A 14,724-nucleotide genomic window follows, 5' to 3' on the forward strand; every position below is an offset into this window, starting at 1 on the left:
CTAGACTTATGCAGCAGTGCCACTGGACTTTAACGGCAGTATATTTGGACTGGTAATATACAGCAGAATCACTGGCCTGGAATTATACAGCAGTACCAACTGACTGGATTTTTGCACCAGTTCCACTGGACTGGAGTTATGCCACAGCACTATCACTGGATTAGACTATACAACAATATCACTGGACTGGATTATACAGCACAATGATTGGACTGGACTATATAGTACAATTACTGGACTGGACTATACAGCAGTATTACTGGACTGGACAGCAGGATGGCAGGCAGGTGTGCGTCGGCTAGTGCCGCTCCCCCCCGCCGGACTCACGTGATGCAATGGCACTGCTGGGAGCTTTGCCACTGCCGACGAGATCATCGGCCGGGTTGTGGACACCTAAGCCAGGAGACCGCTGTGTGGCAGAGGAGGTGAGCGACACAGACTGAGCTAGACGCCCTGCATCAAAAGCTGAGCCGTGTGAGCTCTCACCCGCAGGAGCCCTCTCCCATATATTAACAAGCGGATACCTTGTTGCCTGGAATAGTGACATTTATGTGAAACCTTTTGGAGGTATATAAATGATTCTCTTTGCTCCTGGAGATAATTATTTAAATTGGTCCACTGGGCAAAATTTATTGGATTACTGGATGCTGGATAAATTGCCAATAAACTGTACCTTACAGCTGAACCTTAATTTTAGGAATTGTGCAGAACTTTTCAGCCCTATACTCCATTTGTGACATTTATTACAATAGACCAACATTATTAGTCCGGCCACTGGTGCTTTATTGATCATTTGAGAGCTATTAGGCCTGTATGCATATTAATTGAGTTTTTACTATTTTTATATATTTGGATGTATTGTCATGTCATATTGTGTTTGTGTATTTAGTAAATTTGATTGAATATTGGTGTGTACCTTTGAGCGCCCCACGCTGTTTTGTTTTCAGTGCTAGGGATGTCACAGCAAGGTCACCAAGTTTGGGTATTCTATCACTACAAATACAGTAAATACTTTACCAACGGTCAATTGTTCTCTATAATACACACAACACAAAGGCATGTATCTAGACAATATATTTAGAACAGACCTAAAGGTGACCGATCACCCTAATAAAAGTGCGGGCTATGGCAAACAGAAGTTACGGAAAAGGCGGTGAGCTTAATCGGATCTATGGACTTCACAGCTTGGCTGCAATCTAGATTGTGGCCACAAGATGCCGATGTTGCACTGCGCAACAGAAACAGTCTATTCTAGTAATAAGAATCATTGTCTTGAGCAGTGGTCAGGGAACTCAGTCCTCATTACCCCAAACAGTGCATGTTTTGCTGGTAGCCCAGCAGGTGCACAGGTGTACTAATTACTCCCAGACACATTTTATAAAGTCCGCAGGTGGAGTTAAATATTTCACTTGTGATTCTGTGAGGAGACCTGCAAAACATGCACTGTGTGGGGTAATAAGGACCGTGTTCCCTGACCACTGGTCTTGAGTGTGGGGTGCTGCGGCTGTTCACAGCTAGGTGTTGGGTATCGCTGACGGCGTGGGGTGCTGTGGCTGGTCACCGCTGGTTGTTGCGGCCGGATGCGGGGTGCTGGGCGGAGGTGCTGCTGGCGGGTGTCACCGGGACCGGAGCTGTCAATCTCCGTCTCCGGTGCTTCTCTCTGCTCCCGCTTCACGCTGCTGGTCATGCTGCTCCTTCCTCATGTTGCCTTCTTCCTGTCACACTCTCTCCCATTCCGCCCTGGGTCTGCCCTGCCTCTCCCTGTAGGCCTGTCACTCTGAAGAAATTAGCGGTTAAGTTGCTTCCACTAAAATGCAGTGGTCTGTGCTTCAGATCCTGGGATGAATACCATATAAAATCACTGTTCTTCTCAACTATTAACAATTCTCATTAGAAAAATAAAATAAATAATTTAATGATCATTGATTTTGTCAGTCAAAGAGATCATGGTTGAACTTGGAAATTCATGAAAAATAACATGCATGAAACATTAAGATTGCGATAGCAATTATTTTCACTATATGAAATGTCCAGTATATCAAAGTCCTGTTTTCATCATCCCGCTGTTCATAGGTGCTGATTTATGTTTTTTCTGGTAGCTGCTCAAGCCAAAAATATAGGGGAGTGGCTTCATGAGTAAAAAATAATACCAATTGTCTCCAATATTAATAGTATTGCAGCAGAGTTCCCCTCTTTACACATTACAGCAGCAGAGTCCCCCTTTTTACACATTACGGTACAATGTAACAATACACACCATGAAATGCATTGCAAGTAATCAATGCCACCAAAATGATTTCATATTAATACTCACATGACTAAACTGTACATCACAGACCAAATGCACAATTCTACACCAGCACGGCTGTGAGACACTGCTGATACAGTGAACGCATATATAGTGATATATCTCCCATTGCTCTGCCCTGTACATGCTGTACTTCTGCACGGTTTGACATCAGCACGTGCTCCCTTCCGCCTGCTGTGCTCCCTCCGGCCCTGCGCTGTACTCTGCAGTCTACGTGATGATGGGCCTGGTGGGTGCTTAACATTTACAGTGGGTGCTCAGGCCCGGGAGCACCCATGGAATCGGTGCCTATGCCGCTGTTGGATTCTCGCAGGTTTAGGATTCTATAAGTCACAACTGATCAGAGCCATCTTCACTCCGGCATTGGAGAGGTTAGTAGTCAGAACTGTGTCTGTCTGCGGGTCGTGTTAAGCGGGTCAACAGAACTAAGGTCGAGGGTCAATACATCGACCACTATAGGTCAACAGTTACTAGTTCGACACATGAAATACTGTAGGTTGACATGCATTAAGTCGACATAGTCATTAGGTTGACAAACTAATTGTCGATATGGAAAAGGTCAACATGAGTTTATCATTTTTTTTTGGGTGTCTATAATCGACTTAACTCAAAATGGACACCGTAAGTGTAAGTTTACTTCACTCACCATGCTAAGGGCACAATGGGCCAGATGTATCAAGCTTCAGAAAGGGAAAAAATGCAGCATGTCAGTTAAGAGCTGATTGGCTGGCTGATTATCACTCTCCGTTTTATCACTTTTTGAAGCTTGATACATCTGGGCCTATGCCTCGCTACGCTTGGCAAACTATTATAATCTCACTATATTCCCACTTGGATAGTAAAATATAAAAAAAAAATTATTTTGAAGAACAAAAACATGAAAAACGCATGTCAACCTTTTCCATGTTGAACGAATGCTTGTGTCGACCTAATGACCATGTTGACCTATTTCATGTGTTGACTTAGTGAATGTCAGCCTATAGCAGTCAACCAAGTGACTGATGACCTAATGGTTGAAGACCCAGTGACTGCATCCCATCAAGGCAGGGTGACTGACCTCAAGTGTGCTCTCTGCAGTAGAGTGGTGCTGTACTGCCGTGTATAAGTCCAGTTATGCTGCCCTGTCCTTGTTATGGATCTGGGTGGGAACCCACCGTTGGAGTACCGTGACAGGCATGTGTGGACAATGGTGGTGGGCTGTGCCCTCAGCCGTGACCGCTGTTTAGGACGGCCATGGCACACCCTACACTGACTCTATTGGCCTTCTCGGGCAGGTGACCGTAGACTGCGGATTGCTAGGCTTCTCCTGTAGTTGCTGTGTTCCAAGGAGAGAGTTAAGCCTGCTCCAACCAGGTTTTAAGGTATGACAAGTCTTCGGCAGGACACCCTGGTTAACGGCACCAGGCCAACTAATGACGGGGTGCACCAAACAAAATACACGCCAACTTAAAATAGTACACATAAAGCGAAGGTACCCCAAAACAGGTGTGAACTTACAGTTGTGGGCCTCTCCAAATCACGGAGAGCTGTACCCGGACAAAAATAATAATAACTTAGGATAAAGGGCAGCTCCACTGGAACCAGGCTCCACTGGAGCACTTACGTGACCAGACCGAACCCTCTGGCAGCACAGGATGATAAAGTGCACGGCAGGGTTGGCTTGGCAGGACTGAATGGAAATTCGCTGACCAAGACAGAATCAGATCCAGACAGGACCAGGACTAACAGGATCGGGACAGAGCCAGACAGGACAAGACAAATACAGACCAGCACAGGAGTGCAGCCAGGACAAGCTGCAGGGAGCAATGACCTGACAGGTGACCAACAGGATGCCCCAAAGTCTGCAGCTCTCAGCAACAGGAACAGGAAACTGCAAGCAGGAAACTAGAAGCTATCACCGGCCCTGCATTGCTGGGGAGAATGCCTTAAGAAGGGCTCAGGTGATTAACACACCTGCGACAGATCCAGCCAAACTACCAGCACGAATAATGAGCTCATTATCTATCAGCCTGGGAAGTGATAGAGAACTACCACAAGGTGGCGCTGCCTTACCACAAAGCACAATTTTAAAACATATTTCTTGTATGATATCACTTGTTTTAATAAAAAAGCATATTATACATTTCATATACACTCAAATAGACAAACAAGACAAACATTTTTTTATATTTTTTATATGTTATGTGTATATTTTTAATTTACTGAAATTCCCCTTTAAAAAGACTGATACCCCTAATGGGGTGATTGTTGATCAATGAAATACATGCACTCATGTGTTCTAATGTCTGGGAGGTTGTATAAATAAAATAAATAAATAATAGTAAATATATAAAAAGAACACATGGGTTACCTGTATGTTAAGATATACAAAGTGGTGCAGAGCGATATTTATGGTCTCCTGAATATTGAGCGATATACATTAATGTAAATGAGGCTGTGGACATATAAATATATGGCATTTCGGGACTTTAAAAACGAGGCTTGGACTATTTGATGCGATTGAGGCTATGTGAAATAAAGGATATATAAAATGGCGATTAGCTTCGAGAATGAGGCTTGAATGAAATAATAAAAATGGCCACTGTATCCTATAAACAAGGTTTGAGAACGAGGCATGGTGCGCAAAAAAGAAAATGGCCACCGCACTATAAATAGAGGACATTAAAACGAGGCTTGGAGCGGAAGTTCTCGGAGAAAAACCCCGCGAATGGATACCGCATAAAAACCCACAACAGCCGCTATCGGGCATCCAGCTGAGGAAACCGCCGAGTACATACAAGGCGGAGAAACGCGTCCTGGATGCCTGATACAGCCCGGTACCAAGATCCCGTTACGCTGCATTTAACAGCGCCTGTTCACCGCTGAAGTTTGGTGAGCTATCCTGATCTACATTTTCAAAGGAGCCCTAATCCCCTGGACACTTGTCACCTGGAGCTGGTCAATAAACAACAACATAAGACTGCTCGGATATAGGAAAAGTGGACTGGGATCTCCATGATCCAAAAAAGGATCCTACAGGAAAAAAATCTTTTGATACGGGACTGGTAACTATTGCCGCTTTATAAATGCCTCAAAATATGCCTAAAAGTACAGCTTAACGCCTCATTTAAAATGTATCGCTCTGCACAAAATAAGTTGCATGCAATATATGTTTAATGTTGTTTGTCTTGTTTGTCTATTTGAGTGTATATGAAATGTATAATATGTTTTTTTATTAAAACAAGTGATATCACATAAGAAATATGTTTTAAAATTGTGCTTTGTGGTAAGGCAGCGCCACCTTGTGGTAGTTCTCTATCACTTCCCAGGTTGTTCAGTTTTACAAAGGTTCACAATACCTTTGGTAGGGGGCTGCAGCTATACCCAAAGTTAAATATTAATTATTATTATTGAGTACCTGATACCCATGTATATGAATTAACGGTCCTAATTACACCAGCGCTTTTGTGTGGCCTATGGTCACTACCCCTCCTTTCATTATCTATCAGCCTTGTGAATAAATCAAGTTTCCAGAAGATATGAGCTGCAATGGCACAGACTGATCAACGGAGGCCAACAGAGAGTCAAATGCCAAACACAAACTGAACAGAACACAAAACAGAACCAAACCATTAAACATGGTTCCTAACAGCCCTGTGATGCCATATATATTTCCAGTGGTGCTGGTCTGTGCTGTTTTATAAAAGTGCAGTGGTGCTGCCATATTTAAGTCCAGTGGCACTTCCCTGTGCTGCTGTATATAAGTCAAGTGGTGCTACCTTGGGATGCCAAATATAAGTTCAATGGTGCTGCCATATTTAAGTCCAGTGGTGCTGTCCTGTGCTGCCGTATAAGGCCTGTGGTTCTGCCTTGTGCTGCCATATATAAGTACATTGGTGCTGCCCTGTGCTCATAGCTGGATTAACCGTTTAATACTGCAGTGCCATGCGTGGATTAGATTCATTCTTGACTCTTAGCAGAGGGATGGAATGGGATGCTCGCAGTCATAATACTGATGCAGACATCCCAATCATAAGTATGTGGGGCAGGTCAGTGTAAGCCTGCCCATACACGGTCCGTTTAACGAATCCGTTTCGGGACTTAAATAGCACGCATCGCAGTGTGCATGCAATGCGATCCAATGCGATGTGTAGCTAGTACAAAAAGTATGTGCAGCACATACTTTTTATACCGTACTATGTGATGCACGGGAGCGGGCATCGCATAGTACAGAACGGAGCCGGTCCACAACGGACCGTGTATGGGCAGCTTTAGGCTTGGGGGATTTAGATTTAAGCTGCAGGGAGGAGGGTTTGGCACTTAATCCATGTACACACAGTGTGATTTCTTTTTTATTCAATGGACCGAATTGTACAGCACAGTGTACCCATTTGATTTTGACTAAATAGTACAGATCTATACTAGATCTGAACTATGTAGTCTTGACTGCACAGTCTATTTTACTATTCCTTATACAACGGGAGTGTGCATCAGTGCTTCCGTACATATGTCAAGTGGTGCTACCCTGTGCTTCTGTATATACTGTAAGTCCAGTGATGCTGCCCTGTGCTGCCATATATAAGGCCAGTGGTGATGCACTGTGCTTCCATATATAAGTTTAGTGGTGCTGCCCTGTGCTGCCATACATATGTCCAGTGGTGCTGCCCTAGGCCCATACACACTAGGAGATTTTGCCAAAACCTCTGAGAGATATATCTTTCACCAAAGTAGTGCATACACACTGAGCTATTTTCCCAAAGAGCAAGATTTTCAGGAGGCGAAAGACTTTTCTGAAAATATTTAATTACAAAATACTATTTACATGCTGGGCTGGGTTTGAATTCCAATGTTGGGAGCAGGGGCCAATTTTTTTCAGTGCATTTCTGTTCTTGGTGCGTGATTCAGAACTTGATTGGCTGCTTATAGTTGGCACCCAAAGATCAGGTAAACGCTGCCCTGCCTGGGCGAAATCCCACCCCTGTGCAAGGCTGCAGTTTCATTTGTAGTCGTGCATGTAGCGAGAAATCCATTCACCTGTGCAGCAATGTATACGTTACCGTTGTAACAAAATATTCAATGGTGGACAGCGGTGGGGATAAAGTATGCGGGCCAGCAATGTATATGTTACTGCCTATTATTAACATTGATGGGCAGTGGCGGTGGTAACATATACATTGCTGGCCTGTGAGCGGGGGGTACATGCTGCTTCTTCTCCCCTGTTCTGTTCTATTATACCATGCACCGTAATGCCCATTGCACATTTTTGCGAACTTTGTAATACCCATTACACATAAAGGGCCAGATTCTCTAAACTTCAAAAGTGATAAACTGGAGAGTGATAAACAGCCATCCAATCAGCTCCTACCTGCCATGTCACAGACTGTGTTTGAAAACGTCAGACAGGAGCTGATTGGTTGGCTGTTTATCACTCTCCATTTTATCACTTTTGAAGCTTAGAGAATCTGGCCCAAAGCCACATGCCATAATGCCAATTACACATAAGGTCACACATGATGCCCATTACATACTATATAACACACCATAATGCCATTACATATTTGACACATAAGTGCGACTTACCTACATGCTCATTAGGAACTTACCTGATGCCAGGGAATTTATGCTCGATGCCAAGGGGGACTGAAATTTGCTCATTCTCAAGGCAACAGTCAGCCTCCTCCTCCAACAGGCTACAGGCAGCCAGCGCTTGAGACGGAGACTAGTGATAAAGCTGCTGCAGGGAGGAGGGAGTGTAGCAGGGGAGTGTGCTCCTGATTTCTGCTGCGCTGCTCGGCTCAGTTGGATGTGATGATGAACCAGCCAGGGAGGACAAGGGAAAGACTGTGACGTCATCGCTTTGCGAGTGGCAGCAGCCGGGCAGGTGAGCAGGCAGGCACCTGGCAGGGCAGCAGCAGGCGCAGCACACAGATGCAGGTTGAGGGCGGCTGGGTTGACTAAGTGAGTCCCGACTCCCAGCCTGGGGTTCATTCGCGGTGGGGGGCGCTCCCTGCACCCCTTCGGTGCCCGGAGCATGTGCTCCACTGGCTCCGCCCTCCCTACGCCTCTGCATTAGTGCTGCCCTGTGCTACCATATATAAGTCCAGAGGTGCTGCCATATACAGTATAAGTCCAGTGATGCCTACTTATTTAAGTCCAGTGGTACTGCTGTATATAAGTCTAGTGGTGATGCCCTTTGCTGCTGTATGTAAGTGCAGTGGTGCTGCCCTATACTGCCATATATAATTCCAGTGGTGCTGCCCAGTGCTGCCATAAATAAGTCCATTGGTGCTTCCTAATAAAAGTCCAGTGGTGCTGCCAAATGTAAGTCTAACGCTGCTGTCCTATGCTGCCATATATAAGTCCACCGGTGCTTCCCTATGCTGCTATATATATAAGTTTATTGGTGCTGACCTTTGCTTCCATATAATATCCAGTGGTGCTTACATATATAAGTCCAGTGTGCTTCCATATTTAAATCCAGTGGTGCTGCCCTGTATTGCCTTATATAAGACCAGTGGTGCTGCTGTATATATATATATAAATGTCCAGTGGTGTTGCCCTGTGCATAGGCGAATCTAGAATTATGGTAATGGGTGGTCCCAGATCTAGACATAATAGCAGGGGGACCTTTGCGCAACATAGCCGCACGCCAAAAAGGGGCATGGCCGCATGGGAAGGAGGCGTGGCATCACAAAAAACTGGGCTGTTTGGTTCCAGAGAAATCTGCCCTCAAAGAATATAAACAGTCATGAAATTACATTTAAGAAAAGAAAAAAAACCATATGAATCCAGCCTGGTATCAGATTGAAGGCCCAGCGATTTGGGTTCGACTGAGATCAACCTCGAGCTTCAGTGATGCCGGAGGGGGAACTGGCAGCCGTTGAACTGGGTGGGGGTCGGAATTAGCGGGTCCCATGTTATCCTATAGGGAAAACGTTCCAGGTTTGCCTGGCAGTATCTCCGGTTCCCAGGGGGCTAGAGACACGGGGCTGGGCTTGTTGGAAAGCCCCATCCCTCAGCTACAAAATGTGCTAATGGGTGGTCCGGTGCACCCCCGAACCACCCCCTAGATTCGCCTATGGCCCTGTGCTGCCATATATAAATCCAAAGGTGCTGCCCTTTGCTACAATTTAAAAGTCCAGTGGTGCTGCCATATATAAGTCCAAAGGTGCTGCCATTTGCTACCGTTTATAAGTCCAGTGGTGCTGCCATATATAAGACCAGTGATGCTGCTTTATTTAAGTCCAGGGGTGCTGCCACATATAAGTACGGAAGCGGTCATCTATTAGAATGAACTTAGGTCTACAGTCATTAGGTCGACCCCACTAGGTCGACTGGCAGGAAGGTCGACCTGACTTAAGGTCGACATGGGCCAAGGTCGACATGACTTAAGGTCGAATTTGCATAAAGGTCGACATGAGGAAGGTCGACTGGTCATAAGGTCGACATGGGGTTTTTCACTGTTTTTTGAGCTGACATGTGCCGACAGGCGGTATTTCATGCCCTACCATCCACTAGGGCGTGGAGGAGGTTATTAAAGCTGTGGCGAGCGAAGCGAGCCACCGTGCCCGAAGCATCGCGAGCGAAGAGAGCGATGCGAGGGTCCGATTCTCATTGCCAACTGTGTCCATGTCGACTGTGTCGACATTTGGATCAAAAAAACAGTGAAAAACCCATGTCGACTTTATGACCAGTCGACCTTCCTCATGTCGACCTTTATGCAAATTCGACCTTAAGTCATGTTGACCTTGGCCCATGTCGACCTTAAATCAGGTCGACCTTCCTGCCAGTCGACCTAGTGGGGTCGACCTAATGACTGTAGACCTAAGTTCATTCTGATAGATGTACCGATTCCATAAGTACAATGGTGCTGCCATATATAACCCAGTGGTGCTGCCGGATATACGTACAGAGGTGATGCCTTGGACTGCCGTATATTAGTCCAGTGGTACTGCCATATATAAGTGCAGTGGTGCTGCCGTGTTCTGCCATATATAAGTCCAATGATGCTGCCCTGTGCTGCAGTATATTGGTCCAGTGGTGCTGCTGTGTATAAATCCAGTGGTGCTGCCCTGTGCTGCAGTATATAAGTCCAGTGGTGCTTCCCTTTTCTGCTGTATATATGTCCAGTAGTGTTTTATATGCAGGGGAGGGTTGGATAATGGAGTGGCCTTAATATTTGTCATTTTCTGGTCGAAGGGCAGCTTGTTTGACTGCAGATATCGCCATTATCTGGAAATAGATTTCTTAGCCTTCAATAGTATAAAAACCAACTTTCAGGAGGTGCTGGGAACTTGGGGATCAGAGATCAGGAGCCAGAGCAATCCATTGACAAAAAATATAAAACTGTACACCAGACGTTTGGAGCTGGAGCAGGGACCGGCTGATGGAAGGCTGATATCTCTGGTTCTGGGCATGATAGAGACAAGCCGCTAGTGTCGATAGAAAGGGGAGAGTCCCAGATTTTGGAATATACTCTCAAAAATCTATGTCAGAGAGAACCTGAGAAATATGACTGGGAATTGCAAGATGTGGACTGCTGCTTTGGAGTTGGATATCTCCAGTTCCCCAGGGTCGATTTTCAAAATTCTGGTATTCCCTGGAAAAAGGGGATTCTCAGCTATCAGCATAGGGACCTTATACACCTGGGGCCCCTAGGCAAGTGCCCATTAAGCCCATACAAAAAGATGGCCCTGGTGGTGCTGCCCTCTGATGCCATATATAAATCTATTGGTGCTGCCCTGTGCTGTCATACATACGTTCTGTGGGGCTGCCCTATATAAGTCCAGTGGTTCTGCCATATTTAAGTCCAGTGGGGCTCCCTGTGCTGCCGTATATAAGGCCAGTGGTGCTGCCCTGTGCTGCAATATATAAGTCCAATGGTGCTGTTCTTTGCTGCTATACATATGTCCAGTGGTACTGCCGTGTGCTGCCATATATAAGTCCAGTTATGCTACCCTTGCTGTCGTATATAAGTCCAGTTATGCTGCCCTGTACTGTAATGTATAAGACCAGTGGTGCTGCCCTGTGCTGTAATATATAAGACCAGTGGTGCTGCCCTGTGCTGTGTATATTAGTCCAGTGTTGCTGCTGTGTATAAGTCTTCTGGCGCTGCGATATATATGTTCAGTGGTGCTGACCTGTGCTGCCATATATACTGTAAGTCCAGTGGTGCTTTCATATATAAGTCCAGTGTGCTGCCTTATTTAAATCCAGCAGTGCTGCCCTGTGCTTCCGTATATGAGACTAGTGGGGCTGCCATATATAAGCCCAGTGGTGCTACCATATATAAGTCCAGTGTTGATGCCAGGTGCTGCCACATATTCATCCAGTGGTGCTGCCATAAACAAGTCCAATGGTTCTACCATGTATAAGGTCCAATGATGCTGCCCTGTCTATCGCAAATTTCCTGAGTGCTTTCCTGGGGTGCTTTACATGGGTCATGAACTAAAATGTATCACCCCTATACAAAACTGGAGGTTATAGGTGTGCGCACATTGAGTGTTAGGGGTGCACAATGCTGTAAAAAAGGAAAAATGTAACCGAAGTTAAAAAATTTAGAGCTTATACCAGAGTTGTTCTCTTATAGCAGCTTCTTAAATAAGGGAGTGAACAATCCCTTCAAGTAATACAAGAGAAAAGAAGTTTTAAGCAGCGCTCTTTGTGATCCGAATTCGGACCCAGCCTTGATGGTCAGGGTTTGCACATGCGCATGCATATTTCTGTGCTTGGGCAAACCCCGGGATTAAGCAGCTTCAGTGAGTCACTGGCAGGGGGCAGCTGCAGGGGAACACCCAGCGTTATATGGGCATCCCAATAAAATGCTGAGCATTCCCTTGATAAGGCAGGCGTGGACCATCAAATTATTTCTCTCCCCTTCAGCCGCATGTGAGGGGATGTGTCTGCATTCTGCTGGGCAGCGTTTATGGGCTCGCTAAGCAGCAAACTACTGCTGCTAAATGAGCCTTGCTGAATCAGACCCTAAGTACAGTAGCCAAAATATAGTGATCTGATTTCAACAAATTGATCATTATTTTCAAACCACCATCAGCATCTCCTGCACGTCACTGTCATTTTTTAAATAAAATTATGCAACACCATCAAATGAATTGTGTGAGCAAAACATGGGAAGTGTTGGGATTTGCCCAGTTGTAACGCTCTGACATCACTTGTGCCATTCGCCAAGATCGGGATGAAGAGTGTCTCACACACGCGTGCGTCTCATTGCCACAATTGGTGAACAGTGCAATGAGACGGAAAGCTATGGCGCACTGGCAGATTGAATGACTGCGGCTCCATCTGTACAAACTTTCTTGGTTAAAGTCCTTTCTGTTCCACACCACGATAGAAGTGTAGCTGAAAGCCTGTGTGTTGTTCCTGGTTGCGTGTGCCTCGCTCATTTTTAATCACCTTCTTGACACTGTCCTCTTCCTCTTGCCTCTTCTCATAATGCGAAAAGTCATCAAATATGAAAGTGGTATGTTTGTAGCTAATGTAGCTCTGACACTGAAGAGACTGGTTTGTTAATGTGTGTATGTCTTGTTAATACAACATAAGGGAGGATGGAAGGGCTCAAAGACAATTGCATCTTGTACCTCTTTTTTTGTTGGAGGTTCAAATGAACCAATCATTTCAGCCACAGCTGTGGAAGACCTTGAAATTATTGATTTGTTAAACTGTGCATATCCTATTCATGCAACATGTGGGTGGGTGGGAAGACCCAAGGACAATCCATCTTGCACCTTTTTTCTTTGCATTATGTGCTCTTTGGAACATTTTTTAGGACACAGTTTATAAAACTGCCATCCTGTCTGCCACTGCAGTGCCTCTTCTGTATGTGCTTGTGTTGCTTAGCTTAGTCAACCAGCTACCTTGGTGTAACCTTTTGGCCTAAATACAATATTGTGAGCTGTGTTCAGAATAGAATGGAATGAGGTTTAATAATACTATAGGAAAGTAAAAAAAAAAATTCTGTGACTTTAGCTGTATTATCTATTTCCCCCAAAAAATACAGATCCAAAAACAAAACCCACAAGGGTGGTTTTGGCAAAACCAATCCAGATTCAAAACACGAAGGCGATACAGATCCAAAAGCAAAACATAAAACCTAAAAAATGCCCAGATGCACAACCCTATTTATTTGTAATGTTAATGACTATACCTGATTGGGTGTCACTAATAGTTTGTGTCCATTTTTGTTCATTTTTTAAATATCATTTGAAAGAAATATACCAGGTAACCATATGTATTCTTGTGCTTTATTCCACAGGGGAAAGATGTGGCCAGTAATACTGGTGATCAGCTCTCTGTACACACTCGGTTACACCCAAAAACAATGCCGTAGGGATTGGTGTGAAAATGTGACCAATGAGACCTGCATGTTGCTTAAATGGTCATATAACGGATGCAATATTCTAAATTTGAGCAAAAATAACATCGTGGAAGTTGAAGTTGATGGAAACTCAGATTTTTCCTCTCTCACCCATCTGGATATGTCTTACAATAGAATTCAAAACCTTGACAAAGGATTTCTGTCAAATGCATTTGCTTTAAGCGTAATAAACCTAAGCAACAATAATTTAAAACAGTTACCAAACATGTTTCTTAACAATTCCTCTTCTTTGCAAGTGGTGAACCTCGAAAGAAATGAACTGGTTGAAATTCCTGCTAGTATTTTACATCCCAGCCTTGTTAACCTGACTGTAGATTGCAGCTGTGATGTAGGCAGCAGTATACAAATGCACCTAAGTAAAAACTCAACAGGCGTTTCTATATACTGTCAAATGTCTTCAAGTTGGTTCAGTTTCAAGAATTTCTATGAAGAAAATTGCAGTGGGCCAAATTTTTTAGCCCTTTATATTGTTTTGGCAATAGTGGCACTAGGCTTCATAATCGGAGGGGTGGCTCTGTACATAAGGAATAGGAAGAAAAAGTTAGCAGCGTTTGAAAACAAGGCTACAGCAGACCAATCCCCTGCGCATTGTCAACCACGATATACATCAAGGAACATGGATAGCATCGAAATTGCTTCAAACCAAGGCCAGAGGCAAGACTACGAAAATGTTTTTGTTGGTCACTTGCCAAGCAATGAAATAAAACCTTATGATTATTTGGAAGAGAAGAGAGGGCCAGGTGCCCACAGGTAAGACTTGTGATATTCTTTTTTCTGGTATGTACATGTCAAAATGGTATAAATTAATATTTCATTTAACTTATTTTACTTTGCAGTCTTCTGAAGCTTACTTCAGGTTGCTTCACTAGTAAAATGTATAAATCACCTCAAATGTAAAATAAAGGGGGCAATATGTACTGTAATATGTGAAGAAATAGTTAGATTTGGTTGTTATTTTGTTTCTGTGCAGGGTAAATACTGGCTGCTTTTTTTTACACTGAAAAATAGGTTTGGAATACAAACCCCACCCAAATCTAACTCTCTC

The 14,724-nt window shown here is 44.4% G+C and overlaps 1 protein-coding gene across 2 annotated transcripts in view; it reads left to right on the forward strand.

Moving 5' to 3' along the window:
- The window catches only part of LRRC25 (leucine rich repeat containing 25), a 91,652-nt gene that overhangs the window by 51,037 nt on the left and 25,891 nt on the right, over nucleotides 1–14,724 (forward strand). For both annotated transcript variants that reach the window (XM_083179463.1, XM_083179464.1), the window contains exon 2: nucleotides 13,557–14,429. In XM_083179463.1, coding sequence (XP_083035589.1) covers nucleotides 13,564–14,429 — 866 coding nt within the window. In that variant the 5' untranslated portion in view covers nucleotides 13,557–13,563. The remainder of the gene's footprint in view (nucleotides 1–13,556; nucleotides 14,430–14,724) is intronic.

The sequence above is a fragment of the Crinia signifera genome, chromosome 1 (assembly GCF_055691185.1).
Source record: "Crinia signifera chromosome 1, ASM5569118v1, whole genome shotgun sequence".
In the NCBI taxonomy this organism is placed as follows: domain Eukaryota; kingdom Metazoa; phylum Chordata; class Amphibia; order Anura; family Myobatrachidae; genus Crinia; species Crinia signifera.